Consider the following 13,845-nt stretch of genomic DNA (forward strand, 5'->3'; position numbering starts at 1 on the left):
GGAGCCTCCCCCGCCTACTCAGCAGTGCTAAGGATGTCCGACTGCAGCTTAGGCCCAATCCCTTGGGTAGCGGGCCTAAGCCAGCAGGTGGACACGCCCCGAGGGGTCCCAGACTATGAGAGGGCACAGGCCGGGCTGAGGGACCCCCCTGCGAGTGCACAAATTTTTGTGCACGGGGTATCTAGTATTTTCATAATAGATATGTGGTTCATATAGCCACAAGCTGAGACAAGTCTTTAAAGGTAACTAATGATTGTTCAAGTAAGAATTATGTTTCAAGCTGTTGATTTATGTTGTCTTTTTCATGATATTAAAAATAGATACTATGCCCAGCCGGCGTGGCTCAGTGGTTGAATTTCAACCTATGAACCAGGAGGTCATGGTTCGATTTCCAGTCAGAGCACAAGCCCAAGTTGTGGGCTTGATCCCCACTGTGGGGTGTGCAGGAGGCTGCCAATAAATGATTCTCTCTCATCATTGATGTTTTTATTTCTCTCTTCCTCTCCCTTCCTTTCTGAAATAAATTTTAAAAATGTAAAAAAAGATAGAAATAGAGACTATTATATTATACTAGGGGCCCGGTGCATGAAGATTCATGCATGGAGGGTGAGGGAGTGGGGTTGGTCCTTCAGCCCAACCTGCACCCTCTCCAAATAAATCTCAACAAAAGAATCATTACTAAAAATCCATCAGCAATTTTAAAAGTAACTTGCTTCAGGCTCACTTTGCTCTAGTGTCTAGGTCCTAGGAGATCCATCTGCCACCAGAACTGCAATTCCCAGCATTCCTGGTGCTCCCTGCACTCTGGGATTCCACTTCCAGTCCGAGGGCTGCCATCAGAACTACTATTCCCAGAATCCCTGGTGCTCCCTGCGCTGGGAGCGACCGATGGAGCCATGGCCTCCCAAGGGAGTGACCGAGGGAGCGACGTCCCCCCAAGCTGCTGGCTCTCCCACTTCTCCTCTCCACCCAGTGCCTGTGTATGCAAATTAACCCACCATCTTTGTCAGGTTAATTTGCATACTCACCCTGATTGGCTGGTGAGTATAGCGAAGGGATGGTCAATTTACATGTTTCTCTTTTATTATATAGGATTTACCAACACAAAACAGATAACCACAGATCTATCACCTTGGAGAGCCACTAAGGGAATCACATTGGGTAAAGTCACACATGTCTTCAACACCATTATGAAATTAGATACACCAAACGTGTTCCCAAGGAGAGCAACTTTCTGTAGCTTAGAAATATATGTGAATGCCCATTCCATTTATCACTTCTTCTCCTTCTCCTGCCCTGCTCTTCCCTCCTTTTCTAGATTTACTGCCTCTCTACTTTACCTATTTAGTCACAACTTGACTTTTACTTAAAAAACAAACCACCTCCCTATTACTTGTTTTGGGGTTATACATTCTGAGTAAAAGTGAGACAGTGTACCTTTTTTGCAGAGTATTAAAGGTCCAATGAGTCCTGAGGCAATATCTCTTGGGGCATCAATGTGGGAGTGATAGATTCTGGTTACACAATTGCTGTCTTCTTCAGCAGTACTTTGTTCTTGGGTAGCATGAAGCCTGTATGTGTACTGCTCACCTGGGTGCACTTTGTCATCTGCTTTGTGGAAATCTGTGGTGTTATCAGGGTAGATGGCCCCTAGGAAGCAACATGAAATGAAATTGCAACTTGAATGTGTTTGAACTTGAATGAGAGAATAGATATTTACAAATTTATTAAACAAATATTTATTCAACATCTTGCATACTAGTATGTCCTCTTGGGGATGGAGTGATGTTCTATTTGATCATAGAGGAATGAGAATCTAGAGTGTCTTGAAGCTTCACAGAAAATTTTACCATTTTTCATACTTGACTGAGTCTTCAGAGAGCTGTAATGGATATGTCAGGAGCATAGTGACAGTTTATAATTTAAAGAACCACTCTTGTTCTAGAGTCATGGTATGGAAGTATGGAACAAAATAGCTATGCTCTCTTATAATTTGGAACTTTTTATACGATACCAGATTTTTGCCTGTGAAGTAACCATGGGATTTAAAAAAGGGTTTTACTTTAAATTTTGTAAATTTCTGAACACATGCATGTTGAGAGAATAATATGATGAACCTCCATGCACCCATCAACCCAGCTTTAACAATGATGAACTCAAGGTCAGTCTTGTTTCATCTATATCCCACCCACTCTTATGTCCATCAACATCTATTTATTTTAAAGCAAGTCCTGGACATCATATCATTTCATTAATAAATATGCAAGCATGTGTCTCTAAAACATAAGAACTCTTTTTTTTAACATAGCCACAATACAATTATAATACCTTAAAAATGATGAATAAAACTGTAAAAAAGAAATAAGATAGTATTCAGCTTCTATGCTATGAATATAATTGTTGGGTTCAGAAAAAGAAACAAAAATATGTGGTTAAAACATTCACCTTCTAAAACAAGACTAAGAAAAATACTATTAATTAAAAAATCTAATTTTATCTTAATTTTCTGACTTGATTCTTATATTTTCAATGAACTGTATAATGGCCTCAGCATTTTTGCTTATGATCATAGATGATATTTATTGAGATATTACTATTGAGAGACATTAGCTTGAAATGCAGGGAAACAGGGCAGGGGTCCAGTGGGAAACAAAGGCAGGTAGAACATAGGCAGGGTAGACACGGCAGTTTGAGCAAGCCTAATCACAGAAACCAACCATGCTGAAATAATAGAATGTTTTTGGACACAGAGTGGGAGGCATGGGAAACCAAGGGAGGGCCTGCACTAAGGTGTACTGACACATAGAAACAGGGAAAGTTCAGGTCCATTGCTGGGCAAGAACAATGAGGAAATCAATCAGGTAGTGACACAGGTAGACATAGAGCAGGCTTGTAGCAAATATATACCCCTGGACTACAAGGCTTCATGGGAAGCCCATTATTGGACCCTCCTCCCCATGTCGGGAGGCTGAATCTGCTTGTAATAAATTTTCCACACTTTTGCTTAAATCTATTGGTCCATGGAGCTCATTCTTGTGAGACATGACCCCGGGGGAAAACTCTCAGCTCACCGTTCCAGTTATCACTATGTACTAATCATTGCCCCTATTTTATACATGAGGAAACTGAAGCAGAAAGAATTTAAACAACTTGCACAAAGCCAGTAAAAGACAAGGTTGCCCTCGAACTTTGGTCTATCAGTTTTGAAGCCCTTGCTTTTTTCATCATCATTATCATCATCAAGTACTAAGGATGAGACAGCAGTCACCACACCTAAGGCTTGCAAGTCCTATATTTAAAGGACCTTTTGGTTAATTGTGTCTCAGATGTGACTCTGGGGCCATGCATCCAAGTGCACTATTTGGCTGACCTGTAAGAGTACCCATGCTGCTTTAGCTGCCACAGTTTATCCAAAGTTAGGGTGGGAAGTGACAATGGCCACAGTGGGTTTACTGTCTTCAAAGATAAGACATTCCCTGTCTTGAGTCCTGTTTCTTCCTTCTGGACTTTTGCCTTTTCTAGACCTTCATGCACACTACTTATTTTTCTTATTCTGACTATTTGGCTGGAAAGAAATTGGACACTGGGAGGGATGTCCCAACTCTCACTGCCTCTCACTATGTGTCCACCCAGTAATCCCATCACATTCACACTTTACACAATCACACCCAAGAGAAACATGACATTATTATGATGAGCCAAAATAGTTAATAAAATAGTTTGGAGCTAAATAACATAGTTACAGGTCTTATCTAAGAGTAGAGTTCATAGTCTTAGAAATTAAAAAGTGTTCCTACAGAAAAGTGAAAGGAAATTCCAGATAGAGTATGAGCTGAACTTACCTTCGTGTTCTTTATAGTAAATTATCCCATGCGAATGAAAAGTGTAGGGCCTAGAGGCAAAGTTTTTTAAGTGTACATAAACAGTATCTCCAGTTTCTGCTTTGATAATAGGGCCTAAAAATCCCAGCCATGCAGGTTTTTCTATCGCTGTCATAAAGGTTCCATCTGTGTACTGAAGATAAAGGGCCTTCTTGTATACTCTTCCAATTCTATCCGTGCCATTCTGAAGATAGATGTTCGAATGTTCCCTGCAAAGGGAAAGAAGACACTCACTCTATCAGAAGCCGTAATTTCTGGGAGTAACATTATAATTAAGAGGCACTACTGACCTTTCACATTAAATGTCTGCCTATTGTTGGAGGGGTGCCTCCAGAAAATGAAGAGGAGAGCTGGCACTTAGCCCTGTTACTTTCATTATGTGAAGTGTCCCAGGTATGTGGCCAAGAACAACCTGTAAAGGTGCCATAAAAATATGATGCAGTGTACCAGTGTTTCCTGCAAGATTTTTATACTAAAACACAGAGGTAATATGGAATAGAATGTAAATTAAAGTGAAATATTAAGATAAAGTAGTTAAGACATTTCTCACTTATGGTATGCCTTTCACCTACTGGAAAAATTTGAGTGTATGAGCAATCAATTTGGATATTTGTGTATATGTATATTGTTTCCTAAATAAAGTAAAATTAATGATAAATTAATTCTATCATTTTTTATTTCTTTTAGCAGCACTTAATCAAGTTTGGAATGATGTGTTCAGTGTGTTTAGGTTTTTAAATTACCTTTGGCAAAAATAAGTGAATAGGACTATATCAAACTAAAAACCTGCACAGCAAAAATAACAAAAACAAACACAACAACAACAACAACCCCACCTGACAACAAAACAAAGAGGCAGCCAACTAGATGGGAGATGATATTTGCAAACAGTGGGTCTAACAAAGGTTTAATCTCCAAAATATATAAAGAACTCATAAAACTCAACACCAAAGAAGCAACCCAATAAAACAATTGGGCAGAGGACCTGAACAGACACCTCTTCCAAGAAGTCTTATGAACAGCCAATAGATGGTCAATGTCACTAGCAATTATGGAAATGCAAATCAAAACTATAATGAGATACCACCTCCCACCTGTAACGGTGGACATTATCAACAACACAAGTAATAACAAGTGTTGAGGTTGTGGAGAAAATGGGAATGTAGACTGGTATAACCACTATGGAAAGCAGTCTGGTGATTCCTCAACAAATTAAGAATAGAACTATCATACGACCCAGTAATCCACTCCTGGGTATATACCCAAAAAACTCAAAAACACGTATTCGCAAAGTTATATGCACCCCTATGTTCATTGCAGTATTATTCACCGTGGCCAAAACATGGAAAAAACAAAAGTGTCTTGCGATAGAGTACTGGATAAAGAATATGCCAAATATACACAATGGAATACTACTGAGCCATAAGAAAAGATGAAATACTGCTATTTGCAACAACATGGATGGACCATGAGAACATTATGCTTAAGTGAAATAAGTCAGTCAGAAAAAGCTAAGAACCATATGATTTCACTCATATATGGGATATAAAATTAAAACTCTGGACATGAACAGCAGTGTGGGATACGGGAGAAGAGGATCCTAATATATGGTGATGGGAAATTTGACTTGGGTGGTGGACACACACTGCAATATAGAGATCTTGTAACATAAAAACCCACACCTAAAACCTGCATGATCATATTAACCAATGTCAACCCAATAAATTTAATTAAAAAAATAAAAAACTACCCTTGTGTGTTTTTTTAATCCCTTGCTACCGAGAATTCTTGAACATTGAATGTTTGTATTCTGATTAGCAGCTAATTAATAGTTGCTTAAAACTTTCCTAAAAATATAAGCAAAGTAAATAGTAGTCAAGAAAAACAAAACAAAACAAAACAAGCAACAACAGCAGCAGCAACAACAACAAAAAACACAGAGAGGAAAAGAAAGAAAGTGAGGTTGGTATTCAAACTTTGGAATGATAGCTCGGTGGGAGCTGTGGGCACTGCAATCTCATGATTTGGGAGGACCCACTTCAAACTGGACTTTGGCAAGTCCATCCACAACCAAGCAACCTAAGTCTCCTCCAGGAGAATAAAAACTGCTCACACTCAGGCTGATGATCTGGGGTTTGTGTTTGTGGGGTGTTTGTGGGGTGTGTGTGTGTGTATTGAATACTTTTTGTCTCAGGGACCTTTGATGCCTTACCATTTTCCACTCAATCCTGTGAGGTCCAAATAATCTGAGTGAGGATAAACATCCTCTTGTTTTTTCAGCTGTGAGCTCATCAGAAAGAGTGAGAGAGATTTTTTCTTCCCTTCTTCAAGACAAGAACACAGCTTGTCTGGGAGCTCTGCACTTTCATTGCTGCAGAGTTTAAAGACCTAGCTTTTAAAAATCTAGGGCTCTAGCCTGAATTTTCTTAAGTTTAATGTGTATAGGAATCTATGGTGGGACTTGATAAAAATGCAAGTTCCTGAGCCCCAAACCCATTGATTCTGATTCTGATTCTGTGCATCAGGGTGGGGCTCAGGCATCTGCATTTACCAAGACCCCCTACCCCCACCCCATGTATTCTGTTGCCGCTCTGGGCTCATTTTTAGTAGATTGAGTTGAGTGGGGGAGGCTTGCAGTGAAGGTAAAGCTCCTAGCTGCCCAGTTGCAGCGCCAGTGGAATTCCTTAAGATCGTGAGACAGAAAGGTGGCAGTGGAATTCTTTAAGATTGTGAGACAGAAAGGTACGCACTACTTATTTTTCTTATTCTGACTATTTGGCTGGAAAGAACTCGGACACTGGGAAGGATGTCCCAACTCTCATTGCCTCTCATTATGTGTCCACCCAGTAATCCCATCACATCCACACTTTACACAATCACACCCAAGAGAAACATGACATTATTATGATGATGGTCTGTTTCCAGACCATATTCGGTAGTGGCCAGGCCTCTGCTGGTGTGGTGCATGGGGGCAGCAGATTAAGGCTGGAGCCAGGGAGCATGGCTGCTTGGCAGTGGTAGTGTGGCTAAGTTCAGGCAGGAGGAGCAAGTGTTAATAGCAGAGCCATCTTGTTCTGTGATAACCCGCGGCTTCAACAATGAGCATATTGTAATTGTTATCATATACCAAACACCCCAATTTTCCTGGATTATATAAAACCCAGGATTCTCAAGTTGTTCGCTTAAAAATGAATGAGATGGGGTCTCCTTCCCCCATCTTGGTGAGAAGAGGGTCAAGCAGAGTGTTAGAAAAATAAAGAAGTGGCGTCTTTAGTATCCAGTAGGAGGTGGCAAATCCATATTTATGCCTTCATTTCTCCCATTTGATTACATTTTCAAGTTGTTTGTGTGTTTCCATTTTGTTAGAACAAAACAGAAAAAAAACACAACACAATTCAGCAAGGCTCAAAAAAAACTTCAAGGACATCAAAGTGCATGGGAAAACAGTAGGACAGGGGTGTGGATTTCCCCCCAAATTGCAGCATTACTAACAAAGGGATGGTCTTAATAAATAGATGTTTTAGCAAAATTCGGAAGCACTGAAGACCACTGAGATACAAGCAGGTTTATCCAGCCCATGCTGCTGACAGGAGCCCAGCGAGAGTACAGCTCATTCAGGTCCACAGCTGCAGCTGAAAAGCTCACAGAACAGAGATGCAAGTCCTCTCTGGTCTCATCGGAGGACCTGGACCACTACGGTTCACAGGGTCCATCCAAACCCCAGGATAAATTTTCTCCTTTTGCTAGGAGTTCGGTCCTGATAATATATAGATGTCTTCTAATCTGTGTCCTACTATGCCCTGTTCATACACATCTTACACAAGGCCAAAGTTTAAACATAGCTCTCGAATTCTTAAGACTTTATTTAAATTCGTGTGTGTTTATATTTTCTGAAGATAACTCTAAAGTACTTAATTACATCCCGTTTCAATAATGTGGGCTTTGATAAAATGCTTTTATTGCATTGAAATTCACCTATATTAATCATTTCCTGAAAAATAGGAGGCTCATTGCCTAAGTTTTGGGATTTTTTTTGTATACAATGATTTTGGGGAAATGTAGGGAGGGGTGAACATTACTTTTCAAATAGTTATTCTGAAGTTATAATATATTCAGGGTTTTTAAATTTGGACTTCTTTTACACACATAGCAATATGTAAAATATGTCTCACATCTCATCTTGGTGGTGGGACAAAATTAAGCCAACCAAACTGAGAAATGTTCTACACCATGTGATACTTTGGGGGAGGTGTATTTGCTTATGTACTGTCTCTGCATGATCATCAAAGTGTCATTAGGGAATGTCTATTTAATTACAACAGCACAGCTTGTGGACTGGAAGCTTGCAGGAAGTTTGCCAGTCAGATTCTCCATCAAGAGAATTTATTATAGTTGTTCTTTGAACCAAAAAAAAATTCACATTAATTGTAGTTCTTCCTGTTGACAATTGTAACCTGTTCTCTTCTATTCATTAGAATAGTGATGTCCCTCTCTCAGTATTCCTATCCTTCCTTTTTCATCCCCCAGTTTCAATAATTCTCTAATTTCTGGTAGGGTCAGAGCCAGAAGGGAGTTTTTAATGGTAGGGGCATTAAATAAATTTTATACTTCCTTAGGAAGATCATAAATTCATGATATACTCAAGTGGTCTCAGTTTCTGTTTAAAGTAACTGTGGGCCGAGAGGCTGCAGTAGGCACAGGGGTGGGTCCTGGCCCATCTTCCATGCCCCCACCCGACCCCTCCTACGCTGGCCCTGGTCCCCTGTCTGCCTGCAGCCCTGCTCCCACTGCCACTGCTCCCATGTGCTAACAGTGCTGGCCCCACTTGCACCTACTGACGGTGCGGAGCAATTGGGGCCAGTGCCAGCAAGAGGGTGCGAGCAGGGGGAGGTGGAGAAGCCCTGAGGGGAGATCAGGCTGGCAGCTGCCACTTGCACCTGCTGATGGCACTGAGTGATCGGGACCAACACTGGGCACTGGCAGTGGGTGCCAGCTGTGGGTGTGAGTGGGGCTGGCACTGGCAGCAGGTGTAAGAGCCCGGTGAGACAGCAGTGTGCAGGAGCAAAGAATTTTCAGTAACCACCAGAATCTCGCTCTGATGACAGCTACCTTGGTCTGGTGCCCACATTCACCTGCTCCACCATCCTGCCATGGCCAATGCCAGCCAAATTCCACACATGCCCCCTGGTGGTCAGCACATGTCATAGTGACCAGTTGTTTGGTTGTTCGGTTGTTCCACCCTTTGGTCTATTTGCATATTAGCCTTTTATGATTTAGGACTACTGAAATGTGGGTAATATGTGTGAAAAGTTTCTGGATTCTTGGCTTCATTAATTGAGACATAGTATATGAGTTTTCCATTGGTGCTAACAAATTATCACATAGCAGCTTAAAGCAACATTCATTTATTAGTTCACAGTTCTTAGGGCTGATGTCTGGTATGGCATGCTGGATTCTCTGCTCAGGTTATATAAGGCACTGGCTGGGCTGAGTGCTTATCTGGAAGCTCTGTGGAAAAACCCACTCCCAGGCTCATCCTTGTTGTTGGTAGAATTCAGTTCCTTATGTTTGTAGGATTGAAATCCTTGTTTCCTTGCTGGTTGTCAGCTGAGCACCTCTCTCAGGTCTTAAGGCGACTGTATTCCTCCTAAGGTGGCCCTTCAGTTTTTTGAATCCTCAAACTTCTTTGACTCTCTCTGACTTCCTCTTCTTCCTTCTGAGAGCTCTCTGCTTTAGACTAGGCCACTCAGATCATCTCCCTATTTAAAGTCAGCTATGCCATTGAATGGAATGATCTTTCATGATTTTGTGGAGACTGAGGGGCCATTTAAGAACTTCTTCCTATTACACATAGGAATCCCAAGGAAAACAGTTAAAAATTAACTGATAGGCAAAGACTGAACCTGGGTGTACATAGCACAAGCAAGTGGATGATAGGTCCTAACTAGCCTGGCTTCATTAGCACAACATGAAAATAGCAACTGTGATGATAAATCTCAGAGCTTGAAATGTAAATGTTATAGCTGCTCAATTAGCTCCTTCATACAGGATGTCCTGTATGAAGTGTTTGTATCTCACTAGCTATTGCTTGCTATTTTTTTTATTAACCTGGGAGTGTGAATTACATTTTTACAACACAGCCTATAACTGACTTTTCCAGATTATTTTAGCTAATAATTGTATCTCTTTGGTCATATAAAAATTTAAGATCATTTTTGAAGGGGTGAAGTGAATTCCTTCAGTTTGCTTAAACAGTAGATACTGAAAAAAATTCAATTTTTTTTTCTGATAATAATAGTAAATATTAACATTTATTGACTACTTTTGGTATTCTGGTCACTCAACATCATAATTACACTACTTATTATTATACTACAATATGAAATTTTTTTCAGTTCATTTTCTATTTCTTTGGCCAGAATTTGAGTTGCTATTTCTTCTTGGTCTTTGGTTCTGCTTATAACAATATCTTCACTATGCTATTTCTTTTTTTAAAAAAAATTTTATTTTATTGGTTTCAGAGAGGAAGGGAGAAGGAGAGATGGAAACATTAATGATGAGAATCATTGATCGGCTGGGGATCAAGCTGGCAACCCTGGCACGTGCCCTGACCGGGATTCGAACCCTGACCTTCTTGTTCATTGGTCAACACTCAACCACTGAGCCAAGCAGGCCGGGCATCACTTTGCTATTTCTGGTTTATTTCTCAAACCTATGATAGGCTGGAAAACTAAGTAACAGGGTTTGTAAGAATTGTATGTTAAGTAAGAGATGCCAAGCCTGAGCAAGAGCCTGCAAAGTCCAGGGAAAAGGGTTTTGCAATGGCTGTTCTTGTGCTAAAGAATTTTTCACTTACTTCTAGCTTTCTATATATCACCAGGAAAAAAGGTAACCTGGAGATAACAGGAGTATTATTATTTGTTGGCATTATATAGACAATAAACACAACAAATATTTAATTAATGCCTTTCATAGGCCCAGCACACACTGTTGTGCTTACTAATTGTTTTGTATATGTATTGTTTTGTAAAATATAAATAATTTAGGAGCAGAAAAATGTTTTTTATAGAATCTTCATTTATTAATTTGTTAAAGTGACAGGTAAGTCACTCACCTTATGAAATGACAGAACTAAATACAAAAAAATTACTTTCCATCTCATTCCATTAGAAATAAATATTATTGGTATTAATACAAGAGAGGTAAACCATTTTCCTAGTAAAAAAAAATCCAGCCCTAACCGGTTTGGCTCAGTGGATAGAGCGTTGGCCTGCGGACTGAAGGGTCCCAGGTTCGATTCTGGTCAAGGGCATGTACCTTGATTGCAAGCACATCCCTAGTAGGGGACGTGCAGGAGGCAGCTGATTGATGTGTCTCTCTCATTGATGTTTCTAACTCTCTATCCTTCTCCCTTTCTCTCTGTAAAATATCAATAAAATATATTTTTAAAAAATCCATATATATTGTTATTTTAATATCTGCTTATATTTTCAGTTTCACTAACCCTATAACTGACTTTTTATATTTCATTCTATAGTTTTCTTTATTCCATAGTGTGCAACAGTCCACATTAGGAGCAAGTGAAAATTTTTACAACACAGCCTCTAATTTCTTCTAGCTTCCTATACATCTTTTATTCTTTTACTTTTATTTATTCACAAATATTTATTTAGTGTCTCCTTTGTTCTAGGTACTACTGACCAAGCAGTAAATGTAGCAGATAGATTTGCTGTCATCACATTTCCTCTTCATTGTCCCAAATCTTCAAGGTCAACATCAACTTAAACTTCATTCTTTGCCTGACACCCATCTTGCATTCTTTCAACCTTGTTTCTCAGCCTATTCATCTCCATTCCTTTCTAGTCTTCACACACCAATTATATCTGGTGATATCCCACCACCCTTTGCTGACTGGGTTGGTTTTATGGTCTGAATATTTATGTCCTTCTCAAAATTCAGATGTTGAAATCCTATTCTTTAACATGATGGTATTAGGAGTGGCACCTTTGGGAAGTGGTTAGGTCATAAGAATGGAGCCCTCATGAATGGATAATCCTATCTAATAAAGAGGGAATATGCTAATCAACCCTCATGCTGTCGAAAAGATGGTGGCACCCACAGCCATTAAGGAGGGAATATGCTAATTGACTGCCCTGTCCTCAGGGTGGTAGCTACACGGCCGCTCTGCATGCCTGCCTCCAGAGACCTCCAGTCCCCTCAACCCCCCAGCTGCCCAAGGCCAGCCCGAGGCTTGCGCTGCTGGCAGTGGCAGCAGCAGAGGTGTGATGGGGGGTCACCTCCTGCCCTTGAGGGCTCCCAGACTGTGAGAGAGGGCAGGTCGGGCTGAGGGACCCCCACTCCAGTGCATGAATTTTCATGCACCAGGCTTATAAAAGAAGCTCCAGAGAGATTCTGAGCCTCTTTCACCATGTGAGAACACAGTGAAAAGGCTATGACCCAGGAAGAGACCTCTCACTAGAACATGACCATGCTGATGCCTTGATCTTGGACTTCCCAGGCTCCAGAACTGTGAGAAATACATTTCTGTTGTTCATAAGCTACCCAGTTGGGTACCTTTTGTATAGCACCCTTAACCAAGTCAGCTGGATATGCTGGTCATCAGAGATGAAGAAGAAAGCAAAAAGTTGCTAGCTAAGCTCATTCATACAAAGAGCTTAGCATAATATGAGCAAATTTGCGAAAGCTCTAGTCAAGATTTACTATTCAGATCTATTTAAAAAAAACTGCAGGCAGAGTAAACAGTGCCATCTAAAGTTTGCATGACCCTAGGCTGTGCTGAAGCCACAGGAGATTATCAAACCAATGCTGCATAACTTCCCAGCACAGGCAGGATAAAAACAAAGAAATTATTTGCCCACTAACCCTCATCCCCATGAAAACATTCAAATTCTGTGTCTATTCTATTCTCTAACTCTAGAATTAGAGACTTCTTTATTGAAGCATGCTTGGGGAAATGTCTTGAGCTTAGTTTATGCCCAATAAAACTGGTTGATTTTTAATCATGAACTAGAGGACTGGTGCACAAAATTTGTGTACTTGTGGGGGTCCCTCAGCCTGGCCTGTGCCCTCTCGCAGTTCGGGAGCCCTGGGGAGCAGGCCTAAGCTGGCAGTCAGACATCCTTAGCACTGCTGTGGAGGTGGGAGAGGCTCCCACCACCACTGCTGTGCTCACCAGCCGTGAGCCCAGCTCAGGGCTTCTGGCTGAGTGGCACTCTTTCTGTGGGAGCACACTGACCACCAGTGGGCAGCTCCTGCATTGCGCGTCTGCCCCCTGGTGGTCAGTGTGCGTCATAGGAACTGGTTGTTCCACCGTTTGGTCGATTTACATATTAGCCTTTTATTATATAGGTTGGGAGGGACTGACAGAGGTCAGAGGGGAGAGGGTTGGGCATAGACAAAAGTGTGGTGATGGCCAGAGGTGCGGGGGCTGGGTGGAGGAGGGCAAAGGGGCAGAAATGGGAGACATCTATAATAGTGTCAACAATAGAATAAAAACAACAATGATATACAACTATGCTACACACCTATTTGGAAAAAAAAAGATACATTATGAACTATGTATTTACTACTTTGATAAAATTAAAAAATTTAAAAAGAAAGGATTTTGTCCAGAAAGGAATGTTGTTGAAATGTTTATTTTTTTATTTTTTATTTTTATGGTAAAGCTAAGGAAGTTTCAGAGCCCCTGTGAGGGCTGGATTTGTTCTGGGGGAGACAGTAAGCAAGTTGCAACTGGTAGCATTTTGGATAACCTGCCTGAAATGATTTAAAAGAGAAAGGGACAGGTACCCCAGGCTTACAGTTATTTATAATTTATTTTCTTATTCTAAATAAAGTCATTTTTGAACCTTATTAAAAACTAGAGGCCCAGTGCACAAAAATTTGTGCACTTGTGGGGGAGGGGAATCCCTCAGCCCCGCCTGCGTCCTCTCACAGCCTGAGA

At 40.7% G+C, this 13,845-nt stretch overlaps 1 protein-coding gene across 7 annotated transcripts in view; it reads right to left on the reverse strand.

Annotated features, from left to right (window-relative positions):
* CP (ceruloplasmin (ferroxidase)) overlaps positions 1-13,845 on the reverse strand; it is a 99,588-nt gene that overhangs the window by 80,992 nt on the left and 4,751 nt on the right. For 6 of the 7 annotated variants that reach the window (XM_006772578.2, XM_006772575.2, XM_015569705.1 and 3 more), the window contains exons 2-3: positions 3,843-4,090; positions 1,438-1,650 (exon numbers count right to left, since the gene is read on the reverse strand). In XM_006772578.2, the coding sequence (XP_006772641.1) occupies positions 1,438-1,650; positions 3,843-4,090 (461 nt within the window). The remainder of the gene's footprint in view (positions 1-1,437; positions 1,651-3,842; positions 4,091-13,845) is intronic. The other variant, XM_015569706.1, reaches the window with a different exon arrangement.

This window comes from Myotis davidii, unplaced genomic scaffold, assembly GCF_000327345.1.
Source record: "Myotis davidii unplaced genomic scaffold, ASM32734v1 scaffold766, whole genome shotgun sequence".
Taxonomy (NCBI): domain Eukaryota; kingdom Metazoa; phylum Chordata; class Mammalia; order Chiroptera; family Vespertilionidae; genus Myotis; species Myotis davidii.